The sequence below is a fragment of the Rosa chinensis genome, chromosome 7 (genome assembly GCF_002994745.2).
Source record: "Rosa chinensis cultivar Old Blush chromosome 7, RchiOBHm-V2, whole genome shotgun sequence".
Taxonomy (NCBI): Eukaryota; Viridiplantae; Streptophyta; class Magnoliopsida; order Rosales; family Rosaceae; genus Rosa; species Rosa chinensis.
This window is the reverse complement of record NC_037094.1, coordinates 33,684,139-33,703,249: the sequence shown is the minus strand read 5'-3', so window position 1 is coordinate 33,703,249 and position 19,111 is coordinate 33,684,139. Positions and strand designations below refer to the sequence as shown.

Below are 19,111 nucleotides of genomic sequence, written 5' to 3'. Positions count from 1 at the left end.
AGCACAAGGAAAGGTTGGCTATCTCACTGGAGCTAGAGCAGCACCACATGTAGATTCTGCTGAGTTTGAAGTTTGGACCACAGAGAATGAAAAAGTGAAGAGTTGGCTAATTGATTCTATGGAGCCAACACTCATGAATCGGTATATCCGACTCCCAACCGCCAAAGATGTGTGGGAAGCTGTTGAGAAGACCTTTTATGATGATTCTGATGAAACTAGGATTTTTGAATTAAACAAGAAGTGCTTTGGAGCAAAACAGAATGGCCGGACTCTTCCTACCTACTACAATGAATTGGTGGGAATGTTTCAGGAAATTGATCAGCGTATGGCCTCTCAGAATAATACAGTGGCTGCAATTGTTCAAGAAACCACTGCCATGGCACGAATGCGAGTTCACATGTTTCTTAGTGGACTCGATTCAGAGTATGATCAAGTCCGTGGTGAGATTTTGCGCAAAGACCCGAAATTTGACTTAGAGCAAAGCTATGCATATGTTCGAAAAGTGCATTCTGAGAGGCAAGCAATGGGACACGTCTCTGAATCCTCTGCCATGGCTGTCCAACGCAAACAAGGGTCCTCCTCAGGTTTCTCAACTCCTTCACAACGTCGCCCTCCAGGTAAAACAAATTCATATGCCAATACAAAGTGTCCAATGTGTGGAGAGTTGGGGCATAGCAAGCAACGGTGTTATGAAGTGATTGGCTACCCTGATTGGTGGGATTTCACTAAGAAACCACGAAAGAACATTGGAAAAGCCGCCATAGCTACTACAGAGGAAGAGCAACCAACTAATGCCTCTGCTAATGTAGCACGGTCAGGTATGAAGGGTAAGATTTCTATGAATAGTTCTTGGATAATTGATACAGGTGCATCTGACCATATGACTAACGATCCTAGCCTCTTAAAAATGTTGAAACCCTCCTCTCAAAATATTGTTTCTACTGCTGATGGTACTCCAACTCCGGTTACCGGAGAAGGCTCTGTTGTCCTTTCTGACACGTTAACTCTTGATTCTGTGTTAGTAGTTCCTTCATTGGCATATAATCTCCTCTCTGTTGGCCAAATTATTCTAGCACTAGCATGTATTGTGACCTTATATCCCTCTTTCTGTGTGTTTCAGGACATTCTGACTCGGCGGATTCTTGGTTATGGTGTTAGAAGGGGGAAACTCTACTACTTGGATCTGACAGAAAGTGGAGAGCAACAGTTGTTGGGACAAGTAAATCAGGTTAATGGAGTAGAGAATGCTAAGGCAACAGTGTGGCTGTGGCATCGTCGTTTGGGTCATCTATCTTTTAGTTATCTTAAGAAACTACAACCTCATTTGTTTTCAGTTGTTAGTGATTCAGATTTTCGTTGTGATGTATGTGAACTGGCCAAGAGTCATCGAATTTCATATTCACCTAGTTTTAATAAAAGTCCCTTTCCATTTATGAAAATTCATTCTGATGTCTGGGGTCCTGCCAAGATCCCTTCTCTTTCTGGAGCTCGATATTATGTGACTTTTATTGATGATTGCACTCGTATGACTTGGGTGTCTCTATTGAAGAACAAGAGTGATGTGTGTTCCATGTTCAAGGATTTTCACAAGATGGTGTCTACACAGTACAAACAGGCTATTCGAGTTTTTCAATCGGATAATGGCGGAGAATATGTTAATGGTCCTATGCAGGAGTTTATGCAATTTCATGGAATTCGACATCAAACCTCGAACTCCTATACCCCTCAACAAAATGGATTGGCAGAAAGGAAGAATCGACAGTTACTTGAAGTGGTCCGAGCGTCTTTGTTCGGCATGCATGTACCTCGTGAATATTGGGGAGAAGCTGTGAAGTCCGCTGCCTACCTTATTAATCGTACTCCTTCTCGAGTGATTGAATTTCAAAATCCTCAGCAACAGCTTCAGAAACTTCTTTCACTTCCGTCGCTCCCAAACCTTGAACCTCGCGTGTTTGGATGCATAGCTTTTGTGCATATTCCCAAGCCTCAACGCAGCAAGCTTGATCCCCGTGCCCGTAAGTGTATATTTGTTGGTTATGCTGAATTCCAAAAGGGTTATCGATGTTATGATCCTCTTACTGGCACTATGCATGTCTCTCTTGATGTGGCGTTTCGTGAATCCGAGCCTTATTATTCAGGGGGAGTTTTAGAGTCTTCCCTTCAGGGGGAGAGAGATCGTGAAGGGAATCATCGAGATTTATTTGCATATGAAGAATTTGAAGATTTAGAAGCTTTAGAATTGAGATTTGGCATTGGGAATTCTCAACTACCAGTTGAAGACGACACAAACAGTGGGGCCGTAGGAAAAGACAATGGGGCCGTACGAAAAGAACAGAAATCTGACGAAGGTGAATTAATAGGACCGGTCGGTGGAGAAGTAATTGAACCAGTGGAGTCCGCAACCTGCCAAGACCGAGATGGTGGTGGACCAGTGGGGTCCGTAACATGCCAAGACAGCCCAATTGGTGGTGTCGGCCCATGTGGTGAGGACAGAAGCTGCAGCAGAACAGTGGGGTCCCCATTCTGCAAGGATAGACGCGGTAGCAGCAGGCCGGTCTCCAGCCGACAACATGACTAGTTGACTAGTGTTGATGTGACTAGCCAATGTCATGATTTGTCAAAAATAACTGATGCAGCACACCAAGACTTTAATGCGCATTCCCAAAGTGACCTCAATATGTCAAACCAAGCTGGTGCTATGCGCTAGGAAATTGACGCTCCTCTTGAGGTTAACAACGGTGCCTCAATGCGTCCTGGAATATATGGAACATCACAAACTGACAAGTTACCCGTTGAACTCCGTGATACACCTAATGAAGAAATTATTACTCAGAGTTCTCATCTGTCAGAGTTTTTCCCCCTCTCTACATCATCAACTGAAGAATCAGCTGTTAATGCTCCTCCTCAGGTACCTTTATTTTCGAACGAATCATATGGGGTAGGTAATATTGAGTCTAGGAAATCACAGAGAGTTACTAAGGGTATTCCTAAGAAACAATATGAACCAGACATCAAAACCAAAGCTAAATATCCTATAGCTAATTACATGTCTAACCATAGGTTGTCTGGGTCACATGCACTTGTTGTTGATCAATTATCCACTGTATCTATTCCTAGTAGTGTACAGGAGGCTTTGGCGGATCCTAAATGGACTCAAGCAATGAATGAAGAACTAGAGGCCTTGCAGAAAAACTTGACTTGGGATATTGTGACTATACCTGCTGGAAAGAAGACTGTTGGATGTCGATGGGTATTTACAGTAAAACTGAAAGCTGATGGGAGCATTGACAGGTATAAAGCCAGATTAGTTGCCAAAGGATACACTCAGCGTTATGGAATTGATTACGAAGAGACATTTGCCCCTGTAGCAAAGATCAATACGGTTCGAATCTTGATTTCACTCCCAGCAACTAAAGATTGGCCTCTACATCAATTCGATGTGAAGAATGCTTTTCTCAATGGAATCTTGGAGGAAGAAGTGTATATGGACATGCCGCCAGGAGTCAAATATATGCCTTGCGATACTGGCAAGGTTTGTAAGTTGAAGAAATCTCTGTATGGTTTGAAACAATCTCCTAGAGCTTGGTTTGGAAGATTCTCCAAATCTATGAGGATGTTCGGATATAGACAAAGCAACTCGGATCATACCTTGTTCATCAAGCGTAGTTAGGGTAAGATTACAGCTCTGATAGTATATGTTGATGATATGATTGTCACAGGGGATGATCTAAAAGAGATGGAGGCCCTACAGAAGTATCTTTCTAAGGAATTTGAGATGAAGGACCTTGGGCAATTGAAGTACTTTCTTGGAATTGAAGTCGCAAGGTCTAAGAAGGGGATTTCCTTGTCCCAACGTAAGTATGTACTTGACTTGTTAGCTGAGACCGGGATGCTTGACTGCAACCCCATTGAGACACCGATCGAGATGAACCACAACCTTGCCATCTATCCGGATCAGGTTCCAACGGATAAAGGAAGGTACCAACGTCTAGTAGGAAGGCTTATCTATCTTTCTCATACTCGGCCTGATATTGCTTATGCTGTGAGTGTGGTTAGTCAATTTATGCATTGCCCTAGTGAAGAGCATATGGATGCAGTGTATCGTATTTTGAGATATCTTAAGATGGCACCTGGAAGAGGTTTGTTGTTTCAAAAGAAGAATGAGTTGGAAGTTGTGGGGTACACAGATGCAGACTGGGCTGGTGATAAGACAGACAGAAGATCCACATCTGGGTATTTTACATTTGTTGGAGGAAACCTTGTGACTTGGCGTAGCAAGAAACAGAAGGTTGTCGCTAGATCAAGTGCTGAAGCTGAGTTTCGAGGTATGGCACATGGAGTTTGTGAGATGTTGTGGATTCGTAATGTGTTGAAAGATTTGGGTTTTAAACTCCAGAAACCTATGGACTTGCATTGTGATAGCACGTCTGTTATTGAAATTGCTTGTAATCCTGTTCAGCATGACCGAACTAAGCACGTGGAAGTAGATCGACATTTCATTAAGGAAAACCTGGACAGGAAGATTATCCGTTTCCCTTTTGTGTATACAGAAGATCAATTAGCTGATGTTTTTACGAAAGGAGTGTCAAGGAAAGTGTTTGACAACTCAATTGACAAGTTGGGCATGATCGACATCTATGCACCAACTTGAGGGGGAGTGTAGAATATTCCGTAAATATTTACTTTCCTTGTAGGTACAGATTACGTTTTCTGTATAGTTATAGAAAATATTTTCCTATTAGGATTACTCTTGTATTTTTCTTTATAAACCTCCGTTTTGGAGAATATTGTATTGAAGTATTACAAACCAAAACCCTTGTGTTCAACTATTTTTTATTCAGAAAAAAGATGACAAAACATCATCACTGTGGAGCTGAGTACTTGGAAAGAGTCTTTGAACATCTCAGTTCTCTGAATAATCATTTCTCAATTAATTATATCTTTATCATCACAAAAGTACTGATTTCCAAATTACTAGAATTTATATTTTTTCGAGCAACATAATTGTAAATTCATGATAGTTCTCATACATGATACATGTTATATAAAGTATTACCCATAAATATTTATACGCATTTGTATTTACTCCCCTTTTTTTAGCAATAAAATCTTAAATCTTATTATGCTCCTAAGCACATGAAAATTGAAACAAATTTTGGTGCAAAGTTAAAGCCTTCTATGTGTTAATTGATTCTAGCATAGTCATCACCAACAATTCTCCAAGATATGGTGATTGTTTTGGTCTGCTCGTAGTATGGGATGTTTATGGATGGTTATGGTTTCATCATTGACGTTGGAGTAATTATTTAATAGTCTCAGAGTACCACGTGAAATTACAATGTAGTGGTCCAAACCAATGAAATCAATACATTTTAGCAAATCCAATGCATAAGATAAAAAAAAAAATTAATAACAAGTTGTTGCTATGTGGATCAATCACATTAACTTGTATCCGGAGCTATACAATAATTTCTCCAAACCATGGCTATTGTTGCCCAAATCTAAAGATTTTTTTAAAGGATAAAACTGTGAAAAGATTAAAAAAAAAAATGGTGTATATAAAGTCTCCTGTCTCCGGAGAAAAATAAACTAAAGTAAAAAAGAAAAGAAAAGATAAAATTACGAAAGTAAAATTTCCCTGAAACGACGTCACCTAAGCGGACGAAGATAAAAAATATATAAACGAGGCTTAAACACTACGGGAATTAGACTACAGGCAGAGAGCTATAGAACGCACCATCACAACGCAAAGAGAGAAATCCAAGATCTGAAGCAGAATCTCCTCAACCAGGGTGAGGTATGCCATCTCTCTCTCTCTCTCTCTCTCTCTCTCTCTCTCTCTCACGGAGATCGATTCTGGTTCTCTGCTCTCTCTCTCTTGCTGTTTTAGTAAGTAGATTCTAGGCAGATCTTTCAGTTTGATTTCCTCTCGTCTGTAACAAATGATTCTCTTGTTTTGATGAAACGCGCCTCAATCGTAATTTTTTTTGACAATTTATCAGTTTTAGAGTGTGATCTGAGAGTAATGCCGTTACATTTCGTCAGAGTTCATCGTGGTCCAAATACGTGGAGGTTGAATTTGTTGGATCTGATCTTAATTTTCAGTTTAGTTTAGAAATATAGTTTTTGGAACGAGATTCTCTTCCAGATTTGTTTGGAGATGAAGAATTAGATGTTGAAATCACTGAATCGCATGCAACCTAATTGGATTTGAGCATTTTGATGCGACACAGTTAAGATGTCTAGGTTTGTTAGAGAAATTAAATTATGGCCGGAGATTGTTCTTCTTTGGAATGTTGAGATGTTCTCTTAATTTTGATTACTGTTGTTTGTTGATATTGATCTTCATTTTTTTGATATTGACGAGATTTTTGTTTTTCAGGTGCTCTGTGCAATCTTTCTTACCGCTTTTCTGTTGGGGGTTGTCGATAAACTCTGAGTGAATCAAGATGGTATGTTTTCGTTGTTTACATTCTCGATTTCTATTCAATGTTGACCTGAGTGGGAACAACTACTGTAGTTGATCTTAGTGCTATACGTGTATTTGTACATTTTAACAAAACATGGAAAAGTAGTCTGAGTTCAAGTTCCATTATACAGCAACAAAATACTTAGTTTAGTTTCTGTGCCTCAGTTTGAATTGATTTCAGAACTGGTAATAGATGACTTCACTATTATTCTGTTGCTCATTTAGTTGAACTGCATTCAGAAAATTTGTCCTTGTTGCTATTCAGTGGTTAGAATGTATGAACAGCTTAAGAATGTTAATGCAGATCTTGGAATATGACCCCTCACTTTATCTTTTATTTGTAATTTAGGTTGTTCTTGCGGCTTCCGTTATAAACAAGTCTGGGAAAGGTGAGTTCCGTGCATCTTTTCTTTTGCTTCTGCGATTAGCTGCCAGTTTAAAAGAACAACTACTTGCATTTTCCTTTTTCTATCCAATATTCCTTGGGTAAGTTTGGAATAGTGGGTTGATGAATATAAAATGAGAATGACATTGAAATAGGAAATTGATGCATCACTTTGAAAAGTAATTTGCACAATAACTACAATGTGGTGGACAATATTGCTCTAAGATTTATTTTGAAATAGGAAGACGTGATAATCAATAATTGGATGAAGACATGTTTCTTGGTTGTTTCATCTCATATGAATCCCGAGATGCATTCATATGTATTTCACCTGGTGTGGACATGCATTGATGGACATAATCTACTAAGGAGTTCAATTAAGAGGTACTCCAGGATTAGAACACTCCCAGAATAGGATTCAACTCCTACCATGTTATTTCTCTTGCTGTAGAGAAAGATCTCATGATCTAGAATTAGTGACATGTTTTAGTCATTTTGTATTAGGAGATGATATACATACTTATTTAGATTTTAGATATTCCTTGCATGTGCAAAAACATATTATTGTTGGGCACCAAGGCAAGGCTCTGTAAATCCGCACCGCAAATTCACTTATGATTTGACTTGATGAATGGTTGTGATTGAGAGTTTGACAACAATAACACAACAAATAAGACTTTCTGGTAAATGCATTACTCAAAATATTAGGCTATATACAACTTCTTGTGTATAATAATCTAAAATTAGTTTAAATTACACTTTTGGCTCTTGTACCTCTAATTTGAACAAAGGTTCCCTTATAGATTGTTCACGCTTTCAACGTAGTCCAAATGTATATCTCATACAGTTGGTTTAGAAAATGATACCAGGCAATACATTGACCCTTTATAGTATACATGTATGATACATCACTTGCCCCGTTTTTTGTAAAATTGAATCTCATACTTGATAGTCAATTGTTGGGAAAGTAAAAATTGAACTATCCCCATTCCCATCCTGGGCACCCTACAGATAGAAGTTCTGATCTCTACTACCTATCCAACCTGGAGACTCTTATTTGTTGTGGAGTGCTTTGAGTATGTCTGATGCCATCCCAGCAGTCACTCCTTCCTAACCTGGCTCACAGGGTTTTGTATATAATCCAAGGATTAGTGAATTTAACTTTTCTACTGGCTGAGTCGCTTGAATTAGTTGAAGGAAATGGACACAGAAACGTTTAGTTTAACATTAGATGAGTGAAACTTTGGTAGTTAAGAGATATATAAAACCCATAAAAAGGAAAAGCTTATCAAATAATAGGAGACTCATCAAACATTGGCTGTCAGTAAAACGTACTTGGTGTTTAGAAGATGTATTTAGCATTTATGTGGATTCTGTCTGTTACAAGATCTGTCATTGATTCCATCACTTTTTTGTTTCATTTTCATGTCTCTAAATTTTGAAGACTGCATAACATTGTAGTTGCTTAAATTGATGTTTATGTTTGCTTTCTGTTTGTCAGTGCTTGTTTCGAGGCAGTTTATGGATATGTCTCGTATAAGGATTGAGGGTCTTCTTGCGGCTTTCCCTAAGTTGGTAGGCACTGGCAAACAACATACATATGTTGAGACGGAAAATGTGCGCTATGTTTACCAGCCAATAGAAGCTTTGTATTTGCTTCTAGTTACAAACAAGCAGAGCAATATCTTAGAAGATTTGGAGACTTTGAGGCTGCTCTCTAAGCTTGTATCCTTTTACTCTGTCCTTTGATTGCTTTCATGTTTCTTTGATGATAGACTTCTTTGATCCATCGATCCACCAATCATTGCCGTTTTGCAGAATCATCACAATTGCTAATAGAATTGTGATGGCTGGTTTGCATGGATCTGGATCCCTTTTTTCAATTTTATTTTGTTTTGTTCTCATGTATGGTCCATATTCTAAACCATAATATTTGGCTTTCTTTTCTCTAAAATGGTTATCCCAAATGTAAGATGATAGAAGTGAACTAGTGTTATGCTCTGGCCCCTTAGTTGTTTTCAACCCATTCTTCTCTTTTCTAGATATATGTATCGAAATTGTGAGACAGAACCATTGTGTTGATTCCTCAGCTGTTCTTAGGTACCTGAATATGCATTGTCCCTAGATGAAGAGGGTATATGCAGGACAGCTTTCGAGTTGATTTTTGCTTTTGATGAAGTAATCTCCCTTGGGCACAAGGAGAATGTGACTGTTGCACAGGTGAAGCAGTACTGTGAGATGGAGAGTCATGAAGAGAAGCTTCACAAGCTCGTAATGCAAAGCAAGATAAATGAGACCAAGGATGTTATGAAGCGTAAAGCCAGTGAAATTGACAAAAGCAAGGTACTTGTTTAGGCCCTGTGATGCCTCATTTACTAGTTATGTGTTCTGCTAACTTTCCCTGTGTTTTGGGTCTTCCTCTGTATAATTTCATATCATTTTTTTTTCTGCAGATTGATAGGAGCAGAGGTGAAAAGGGAGGATTTGGGCCTTTGCAGTCGATGGGTTCTGGAAGAATTGAGAGTGCCTTTAGTGAGATGAGCTTATCCAGTACTGGAAGTGGTTTTGGAAGTGGTTCTGGTTTGGGAGCGACCACTGATTTTGAAACATTTTCTTCAAAGGCTAAAGGTATGTGTTTTTCTGTCTGCATGAATTTTGTGGTTCCTTCTCATATCTCAGTGACGGTGGTGTAGGCTACATGCTTTTTAAATTCATGCTCAGCTATTAACTTATTAGTAATATAATACCCTGTATTGCACACTACATTTGTCAAGCTGGTCTTATATGGCCTTGTTAAGAAAAATTTGTAAGAACATAATTTACAAGGTTAATTGTTACCTTCATCCCCTTGGCATCCATCTTCTTATTGTATGACATGATTTGCCATAAAAAGACCACTTGGTTTGACTATGTACACTTCCATCCACAGGCCGTCCACCTTCATCTGCCACAGCTCCCCCAAAGGGTTTAGGCATGCAGCTTGGAAAATCACAGAGGACCAACCAATTTTTAGAGTCCTTAAAAGCGGAGGGAGAGGTGATTCTTGAAGATGTACAGCCAAAAGCAGGCCAGTCAAAATCGGTTGCCCCACCTTTAACTGATCCCGTCACTTTGAATGTCGAAGAGAAACTTAATGTAACACTTAAACGTGATGGTGGAGTCAGTAACTTTGATGTTCAAGGAACATTATCCCTGCAAATTCTTAACCAAGAAGACGGGCATATCCAAGTCCAGGTACTTCGAGTGTATGCATGTATATCAAACATTTTAATGGGCATAATGGGTACTTCTATTGAAATATTTCAATGGTCATGGTCATGTGGTGCAACACATCTTGCAACAGACTTGGTTGAGTATTAGGTTTGTTTCAATTAAATAGAATAATACTAGTTGTCCTTGCTATGGGAATTTCTGGAGCTTTGTTTATGTTGAATGTTGTCTTTTTAAGCTTGCTTTGATTGTCATTGTGGTTCATCGTTGGTGATCTGTTTGGGTCATGCTTCAGTAGTAGGTCCCATTGTCTTATTGTAATCTGTTTTTGTCTTCTTTTCAGATTGAAACCGGTGGAAATCCTGGCATCCTTTTTAAAACTCACCCTAACATGAACAAAGAACTATTTTCTAATGAAAATATTCTAGGCTTGAAAGATCCTAATAGGCCTTTCCCCACTGGTCAAGCTGGTGATGCAGCAGGTGTTGGTCTTTTGAAATGGAGAATGCAGAGTCAAGATGAATCATTGGTGCCTCTACAAAGTCGGTTCAAGTCTTTTCATTATCTTGTGTACAATTTATCTTGTATTCTCTGATAATTAAATATTACTCTATCTTTGTTGCAGTCAACTGTTGGCCCTCTGTTTCTGGAAATGAAACCTATGTCAACATTGAGTATGATGCTTCATCAATGTTTGATCTGCGAAATGTTGTCATTTCAGTACCTCTTCCAGCTCTCAGAGAGGCTCCAGTTGTGAAGGAGATTCATGGTGAATGGAGGTGAGAGAATTAGACAATTTTTTTTATTGTTTTTGTTTTGTTTTGAGAGATTCATGGTGAAGAAGGCATAAGTCAGCACTATCTTCAGATAGATAGTACAACGTTATAATCATCTTTTACAAGTTGTGTTTTTCACATTGATAACAAGTCCTATGAGAGCAAGTTTGAGTATGTATCATTTTGGGTGCACAAAGTATTAAATTTCTGATATCTTTACTTTTATCAAGTGATTCTTTGGAACTTTTTTTCTGCTTTGGCCAGAACCAACTGTTTGATATATCTATGTTTCCTGGAACTTACATTGCTTAAATTTGATATCAACAATTGCATCGCAGATATGATGCAAGGAATTCAGTATTGGAATGGTCTATACTTCTTATTGATAACTCAAACCGCAGGTCTGCAAATACTGGCTGGACTTTCCTTTGGATTGTGACATGTTCCTTATATACTAGTGTTAATCTTGATGGTTATCTTATATAATTTTTTATTTTTTATTTTTTATCAAACTCTTGGCAGTGGATCAATGGAGTTTGTTGTTCCTCCAGCAGACTCGAATGTATTCTTTCCCATTTCTGTGCGCTTCTCTGCCACTAGTACATTCAGTGACCTGAAGGTATTTTTTACTGCTTGACTATGATTGCTGCTTCTTAGAGATCCTTGCGATATCTTAACTTGCTAGTGTTGAGCTTGGATAACACTTGCCATGCTTCTAGCCTTTTCTAGGTGTCATTAATGCATGTAAAGGTCGGTCTGGTGGCCGAGGTTTGCCAGTACTTCATAATTTATGTAGCTCACAATTTTCTTTGATCTTTTCTTCAATGGCCCTATGAACCTGATCTTAATCCACCACCTGCATCCAACTTTTTAGTAGCATTTACGTTAGCAGAGATACAAGATTGTGCCATTTAAAATGTTTTATGTGTTTTTCCTGCGAATCATATTGTGAATAAGTTCTTCATTGCGAACCCCTTTTGTAGGTTGTGAATATCTTACCTCTGAAAGGTGGAGCCCCTCCCAAGTTCGCTCAGAGAACACAGTTGCTCACAGAGAACTACCAGGTGGTGTAACTGGTCTTCAGTGGCTGTTGCAACTAGATTGTCAGTTTCTGCAACTTTTTGGATGTGGATTGGATTTTAAAACGGCAATTTATTTGTTAGTATGTCTTTCTTATACACAATTTGAGATGAAGGATGCCGAGGTTTTATAAACTTGAACGTAATTGTTCCGAGGATGCTTATACAATCTACAGTATTTCATGGTGTATCGGCACCGACTTCTTTGTACTATATCAGCATGATATTATATTCTTTTCCTTTTTCTCTACTAATAATATTTGGCCTAGTGCTTCTTGACGAACTGGTGCTGCATTTCCAGCCTATTCTTGTCCCAGTGGAATTTTGTCTAGAAAATTGACTGGACTTGAATGGTTTTACTACCAACTGATTAGAATTGAATAACTATAACAATAACAGGCCTTCTGATTGAAATACTGTCCTCAATAGGTCCGAGTTGAGGATTTTTGTGATCAATAGAAATCAGTCATCGAAGTGATTCCATCTCAATTTCTTTTGGAACCGAATGCTAATAAATTGTACTGAATCGCACTGAAGTGATAAAAATAAACCTAATCGATGCTTGCGGTACGGTTTTTGGTTAGTATTTAGAATAAATCAAAAAATAATCGAACCGAAGTTATATAAAATTATTAGGTAAAATTTATATTATAATAGGAAATTATATTTGTTACTCTATCTATACTTTAATATCTATATGTGATTAATTTTTAGAGGCTTGTTAACTTTAAATAGAGTGTTGCTATTGGGACCTCCAAATCTGCTCACTTGACCTCACTCTATTATGAATTATTAAATGACATATATAACCTACTATAAAATGACTCTTAAGGACAATAATTATACTAAAAAAATATTACATTGATTTTCTATAGACTTTCCAATTCAATAATATTAGATTGCATTCTTTATTATTTTCCTTATCTATTTTAATTTTCCAATTTCACTACATATTCATTAAAGCATTCATATATAATTAATAAGAGTTAAAACTATGATTATGTAACTCATATATTTTTATTATACATGTTGAATGCGTATTGGTGAGGGAAAACAAAACAAATCATATTATGACCAAAATCTAAGTCTATCCATTATATTTACAAAAAAACAAAAAATGAGCTAGCAATTTTTTAAAACAAATATTTAAATAATTAATCATGAGGTACATAAAATAAGCATTAAGAAAAAATGATTAATCTTCATATTTTTTTGCAGAGCTAAAACAGAAAAAAAAAAAGTTAAAAAAAAAACCACAAAACAGTTCATGTTATTTTCTTGTTGATTGGAAATTAATTTTTAAATCTCAATACCTTGTGTTTAACTTTTTTTATTGAAAAAAGTTTTTATGCTGACTGATTAAGGAATGGATATGTAATTAAGATTTATAGAGTAATTAATTCATTGAATTAACTAAGTTTTTATTTTAAAGATAATAGTTTGTTTGCAAATTATATGAGTGAGGTTATTTGAGGAAATTTAGTGAGATTTAGTGAGTAAATTTAGTATTAGAAAATTTGATAGGAGGTGTAAAAAGCATGGAGGTCAAGTGAGTAAATTTGGAGGTTCCAATAGAAAAACTCCTTTAAATAACAGTTTTAAAAGAATGTGAGAGACAGTTGCATCGCAACCATATGTATTAATTTAAAAAGCTAAAACTATAATAATTTAAAACTGTATTTTAATTTTCAGCCGTCAGATTCATTTGTCCCTCACAGTCTCTTAAAAATTGTCTCTTAGGTAAGCAAGGGGTCTCTAATTTTCTGTTACTATTTGTAATTTATTTGTGTTGTTAACTTAATTTGATTGTAGTTATTTCATTTGCTTATTATATATATATATATATATATATATATATATATATATCTATATCTTATAGCTTTACACTATAGAATAAGCGTATGTTCATATCTATTGTTTTGTTGGTATTTTGATGTATATTTTTAGGTTTACATTAAATTTGTGGATATTGATGTTGTTTGGATAATTACTATATCTATGAAAACAATTGAAGAAATGAAAATTTTCATGAGAAATAAGGATTAAATCAACAATGTTAATGGAGTTAAAATTAATCAAAATCAAACCAAATTGAATCGAACTGAACTGATATATTGGTTAACCCATATAGTCGATTAACTAAATTTTGCAGTGCTGTTTCGGTTATTAGCGGAAAACCGAATCGATGGAACCAAGTCCACCCCCTATTTGGAACCACTACTGTCTATATATCTATAAATTCACATATCTATTATTGTTGCAAGAAATCTGTTTTAATGTGCCAAGTCCAAACATGGTTATCTACCTTAGTTATAATTTGATAGATCTTCTATTTATGAATAGGATTCCTTGTAATATAAGATATTATATTTGTAATCCTCTATATAGACCCTATTATCAATGAAAAGTATCTCTTCATTCTCTCAACTTCTTTTTTCTCTACAATACGTTAGTAGCACGAGCGCTAACCTTAGCTTCAAAATCCTAAAAACCTTTTCTGCCATTATCCTTGCGTGACCCTCACTGCAAGCCTGCACCCTCGCGTTAGTCTCACCGCAGCAGCAGCGCCTGCACGCCTGCTTGCATCTGCACTGCTAGCACCCCTGCACACTACTTCACGTCTTTAAGAGTCAATCAACTAAGAATAATCAATTTGGCTATCTATTCATATAGACTTAAAAACTTAACAGTTGAGATGCCCATATGTGATCGAAAAGTTGGTTTAATAACTGATCCCTTAAAATAGGGAAAAAAAAAAAGGATCTCTCACTAGAAGGGCTTGTATATATGAGAGAAACTCACAAGACTGTTTTGTAAGAGAAAGGTCTTGAGTTCGACTCATGAACTAGTTGTTATACATATGTGATATTATCAGTTGTTTATTGACATTTTTACTCAAAAAATAAATAAAAAATATGGCCTCCTTAAACTAAGTATATCTATCTCAACACTTAATAGTTTGTCTTCCTCTTTTAGCTTGTAATGCCTTGTTGTTTGATAATTTAAAAATAAGTTGTGTAAGAGATTTCTCTTTGTAATTTTTCTTTTCCAATTAAAAAAAAAAAAGCAATTAAATCTTTATATGGTAGCTGAATTATCACCAAATGCAATTTTTGGTACCTATAAGTACGTGATACTTGTATTTAGTTAAAGTTGGGATAAAATTGTAAAAAAACCTATTTTATATTTTTTTTCACAAAGTTTTTAAGGGATATCTAGATTAAAATAAATTAACCTAGGTTGAAAAAAGAAAGTGCTAGAATTGAACTTTAGTAAATATCTAGATTTACCCACTGCCCCCATTGAGGAATCCTATCAATTGTTCTAGAAAAAAAAAAATTATTTTATTAGTTGGCTCAAATTAATATATATAAATAAAAGTACTTAAATTAATTATCCCAAGAATTCTGAGAACAGTGAAGAACGGAATTGGGTATTAATTTTTTTTTATGTGTCAAAATATTTTTTAATTATAGATGTACAGTATATTAAATATTATAATTCTAAATATAAATGAAAAGACTAGTTTACTGTTAATATTTTCGTCACATGTATATCTCATGGCCACCACATAGACATTTTAAACGGATTAATAGATGGAAGTATTAAAGGGGCTAACGGATGGATAGTACAGGTACCACTAGACTTCCTAAAACGTTGTAGGTATCCAAAAATATATTTCAATTCATACGAAGATTTTACGCAACAACCATGAGCGCGGACAAGGAGAAATCAATAGGCAGGATCGTGAAACCCGTAACCCAAGTTTCACACACGCAGTCTTCTTGCACTTGATCTGTTTTTCATCTTTCAGCAATTGCTGCTCCACCAGATCAAAAAACAAAAAAAACAATTGCTGCTCCGTGTCGGAATTAATGGGTCACCAACATGGCAACATATGCAGCTTTTTCATGCTTTCTTCAAAAGATGGGCACATGGTTTCTCACCTCCGTCTTGTTGGGTCAAACCCCTTTTACCAACGAAAGAAGTGAGTTTAAATCGACAGTATCATGTCAGTAACAGTTTTCACGTGTTTAGACGCTGGATTGAGAATACTGCACCCTTTATTTGTATTGTTTACACCTTTCCTTAGATTCGTTAGTCATGTTTTATCAATTTATTTTGTTAGTTTTGTCAATTAAAATCAAATCACAAAATTATTGAACCAACTTCAACTCATGATGCACAACCACCTTGGTGTGAACTAACCTGAGTATGATAGCAAAATAAGGAAAAATATAATACCACGACAATTATGATCGATATTTTTTCCTAGAAAAGCTAACAGATTACTGATGGTCTTTCTTTTTTTCATTTTTTTTTTTTGAATAGGGGATTAAAGATGGTCTCATATATAGCATTTTTTGGGGTCTTATGCATAGCATCTTTTTCTTCACTTTGCCCATCATCGCTCTGCATGATCATAATCATGAGTGTTAGGTCTATACGATATTCTGTTTTGGTTTGGCATCTATGCCTGGTTACTTGTTGTTCAAGTAGTGTAGGAAGCTCCAACATTATGTGCCAGGAAAGTGAAAGGCGTGCTCTGCTTCAGCTTAAGCAAGGCCTTGTGGACGAGTTTAATGTTCTTGCCTCTTGGGGAAGCAAGAAAGATTGTTGCGAGTGGAGAGGAATAGCATGCAACAACCAAACAGGTCATGTCATCACCCTAAATCTCTCTAATAATTCTTCTGATGATTACATTGATGCTGAAGCTTCTTTAAGAGGTGAAATTGATCCTTCACTACTTGAATTGCGATATCTAAATTACTTGGACCTCAGTTTTAATGATTTTGGAGGAATTATGATTCCCAAGTTCATTGGCTCTTTGACTCGATTGAAAGAACTCAAACTTGCAAGAGCTAATTTTAGTGGACCTGTTCCTTCCCAACTTGGAAACCTCTCTAATTTGCACACTCTCGATCTTGAAGGCAACTCTGATGTGAGCTTTGAAAGTCTCGAGTGGTTATCTCATCTTTCTTCCTTGAGATACCTTAACATTTCTGAAATAGATTTGTCTCGGAATAGAAATTGGCCACAATCTTTAAGCAAGCTGACTTCAGTGATAGAGCTTCAGTTATTTGAGTGTGATCTCAGTGTCAATCTAAGATCACTTTCCTCTATCAATTCTTCAGCCTCTTTCCAAGCCATTGACCTCTCTTTTAATTCTCTTAATTCTTCAATATTTTATTGGATAGCCAATGTTAGCAGCAGCAACCTTGTCCATATTGGATTGAGTGGTAATTACTTACAAGGTCCCATCCCAGATGTTTTCACAAACATGGCTTCTCTAAAATTTCTTGACCTGTCTGAAAACCAATTTGAAGGTGGAATACCAAAATTCTTTCAAAGCTTACGCAGCTTAGAGTCCTTGCATTTAGAGTGGAACCAATTCTCTCAAAACATTGAGGAGTCTGTAAAGATCTTGTCTTGTGCTGATAATACACTCATGGACTTGGACTTGAGCCAAAACCGATTTTGGGGTTCATTAGGGCTAGATTTTACAAGTTTTACAGAGCTAAAATTTTTATCCCTTTCCCAAAATCTGCTAAATGGTTCTCTACCAGAGAGTATAGGGCAACTTTCTAGCCTTGAAGCTTTGGACCTTTCTGGGAATTCGTTGAATGGTGTCATAACAGAAGCCCACTTTTTGAACCTCTCTCGTTTACAGGCCCTGGATGTTTCTGATAATCCGGCTTTGTCTATCAATCTGAGCTCAAATTGGAATCCACCATTTCAACTTAATGAGTTGTACATGTCCTCTTGCAAAGTGGGCCCAGCTTTCCCCAAATGGATTCAAACGCAGAGAAATCTTACTAATCTTTGTATCAACAATGCTGGAATATTGGACTCATTGCCTGAGAAATTCTTGGATCAATTTTCTGGCTTAGAGGACCTAGATCTTTCCCTGAACCAAATCCATGGCAAATTGCCGAATTTTTCCTCAAGCTTATTGACATATGTCAACTTGTCTTCTAATCTGTTTTCTGGTGCATTGCCATCATTCCCTCCAACAATCCAATATTTGATCCTCTCGGGAAACAAGCTTTCTGGACCCCTGAGTTCCTTGTGTGCAACACAGGCTCCAAATTTCTTCCTTCTCGACCTTTCTGTGAACCTATTGTCAGGGGAACTTCCTAAATGCTGGATGCAATTTCCGGCATTACAGTTACTGAATTTAGGAAAGAATAAATTTTCTGGGAAACTACCAAGCTCGTTAGGCAATTTACAATTATTGTGGATATTGCATTTACATGGTAACAACTTTTCTGGAGAACTGCCTTCTTTGGAGAACTGTACAAAACTAGGAGTTCTTGACCTTGGAGCAAATAAATTATCCGGAAAAATCCCACCATGGATAGGCCAAAGCCTAACACAGTTGTTTGTTCTACGCCTACGGTCTAATGAGTTCCACGGAATCATACCCTCATCCCTGTGCAGTTTAAGCTCCATTCATGTTTTGGACCTCTCTCAGAACAATTTATCAGGAGCCTTGCCGCATTGCTTCAGTAACATAACAGCTTCATCTGATGACACAAGTGTTTTTGGATTTGTAGAAATAGTGTGGAAAGGAGTAGAGATTGAGTTTGGGGGAAATCTTGCACATGTGAGAAGCATTGACATTTCAAGCAATCACTTGGTTGGGGATATTCCTGAAAATATAACAAGCATGCTAATGTTGAATTCTCTAAACCTCTCAGGAAACAATTTGACAGGGAAGGTTCCTGAAAAGTTTGGTAACCTGAACAGCTTAGAATCTCTTGATTTGTCAAGAAACCAGATATCTGGTAGAATTCCTTCAAGTTTTTCGAGCTTAAACTTTCTTAGTGTCTTGGACTTATCATACAACGACTTGTCTGGAAGAATTCCTCTAGGCACTCAACTTCAGTCTTTTAATGCTTCTGCCTATATGGGAAATAGTGGACTTTGCGGACCACCACTTACACAACAATGCCCTAGAGATGGAACAATTACTGGTACTGAAAATGATGATGATGGTATCATAAGCATGGGATTCTTTGTCAGTACAGTGCTTGGATTCGCCACTGGATTTTGGATAGTCTGTGGCAGTTTACTGCTTAAGAGCTCTTGGAGACACGCCTATTTCAGGTTCCTGGATGATACAAGAGATTTGGTTTATGTCAAAACTGCTGTGTACAAGGCAAAAATGCAGAGGAGACTTCACAGATAA

General features: G+C 36.9%; 2 protein-coding genes across 3 annotated transcripts; both read left to right on the top strand.

Annotated features, from left to right (window-relative positions):
* The first annotated feature begins 5,702 nt into the window (after positions 1-5,702).
* LOC112178827 (coatomer subunit delta) lies at positions 5,703-12,198 on the top strand. Of its 2 annotated transcripts, none has more exons than XM_024317062.2 (12): positions 5,703-5,797; positions 6,383-6,452; positions 6,819-6,858; positions 8,356-8,579; positions 8,955-9,197; positions 9,308-9,482; positions 9,784-10,088; positions 10,408-10,606; positions 10,690-10,843; positions 11,179-11,241; positions 11,363-11,459; positions 11,824-12,198. In XM_024317062.2, the coding sequence occupies exons 2-12, from the start codon at positions 6,450-6,452 to the stop codon at positions 11,911-11,913; spliced, it is 1,593 nt and encodes a 530-aa protein (XP_024172830.1). In that variant the 5' UTR covers positions 5,703-5,797; positions 6,383-6,449; the 3' UTR covers positions 11,914-12,198. The 2 variants fall into 2 exon arrangements, with proteins under 2 accessions (XP_024172830.1, XP_024172831.1); XM_024317063.2 differs by having other exon boundaries at positions 5,725-5,793; positions 6,380-6,452.
* A 4,240-nt stretch (positions 12,199-16,438) lies between these two features.
* Positions 16,439-19,111, top strand: LOC112177801 (receptor-like protein EIX2). Its single transcript, XM_040511424.1, has one exon. It carries the CDS (start codon positions 16,439-16,441, stop codon positions 19,109-19,111), a length of 2,673 nt encoding a protein of 890 aa, XP_040367358.1.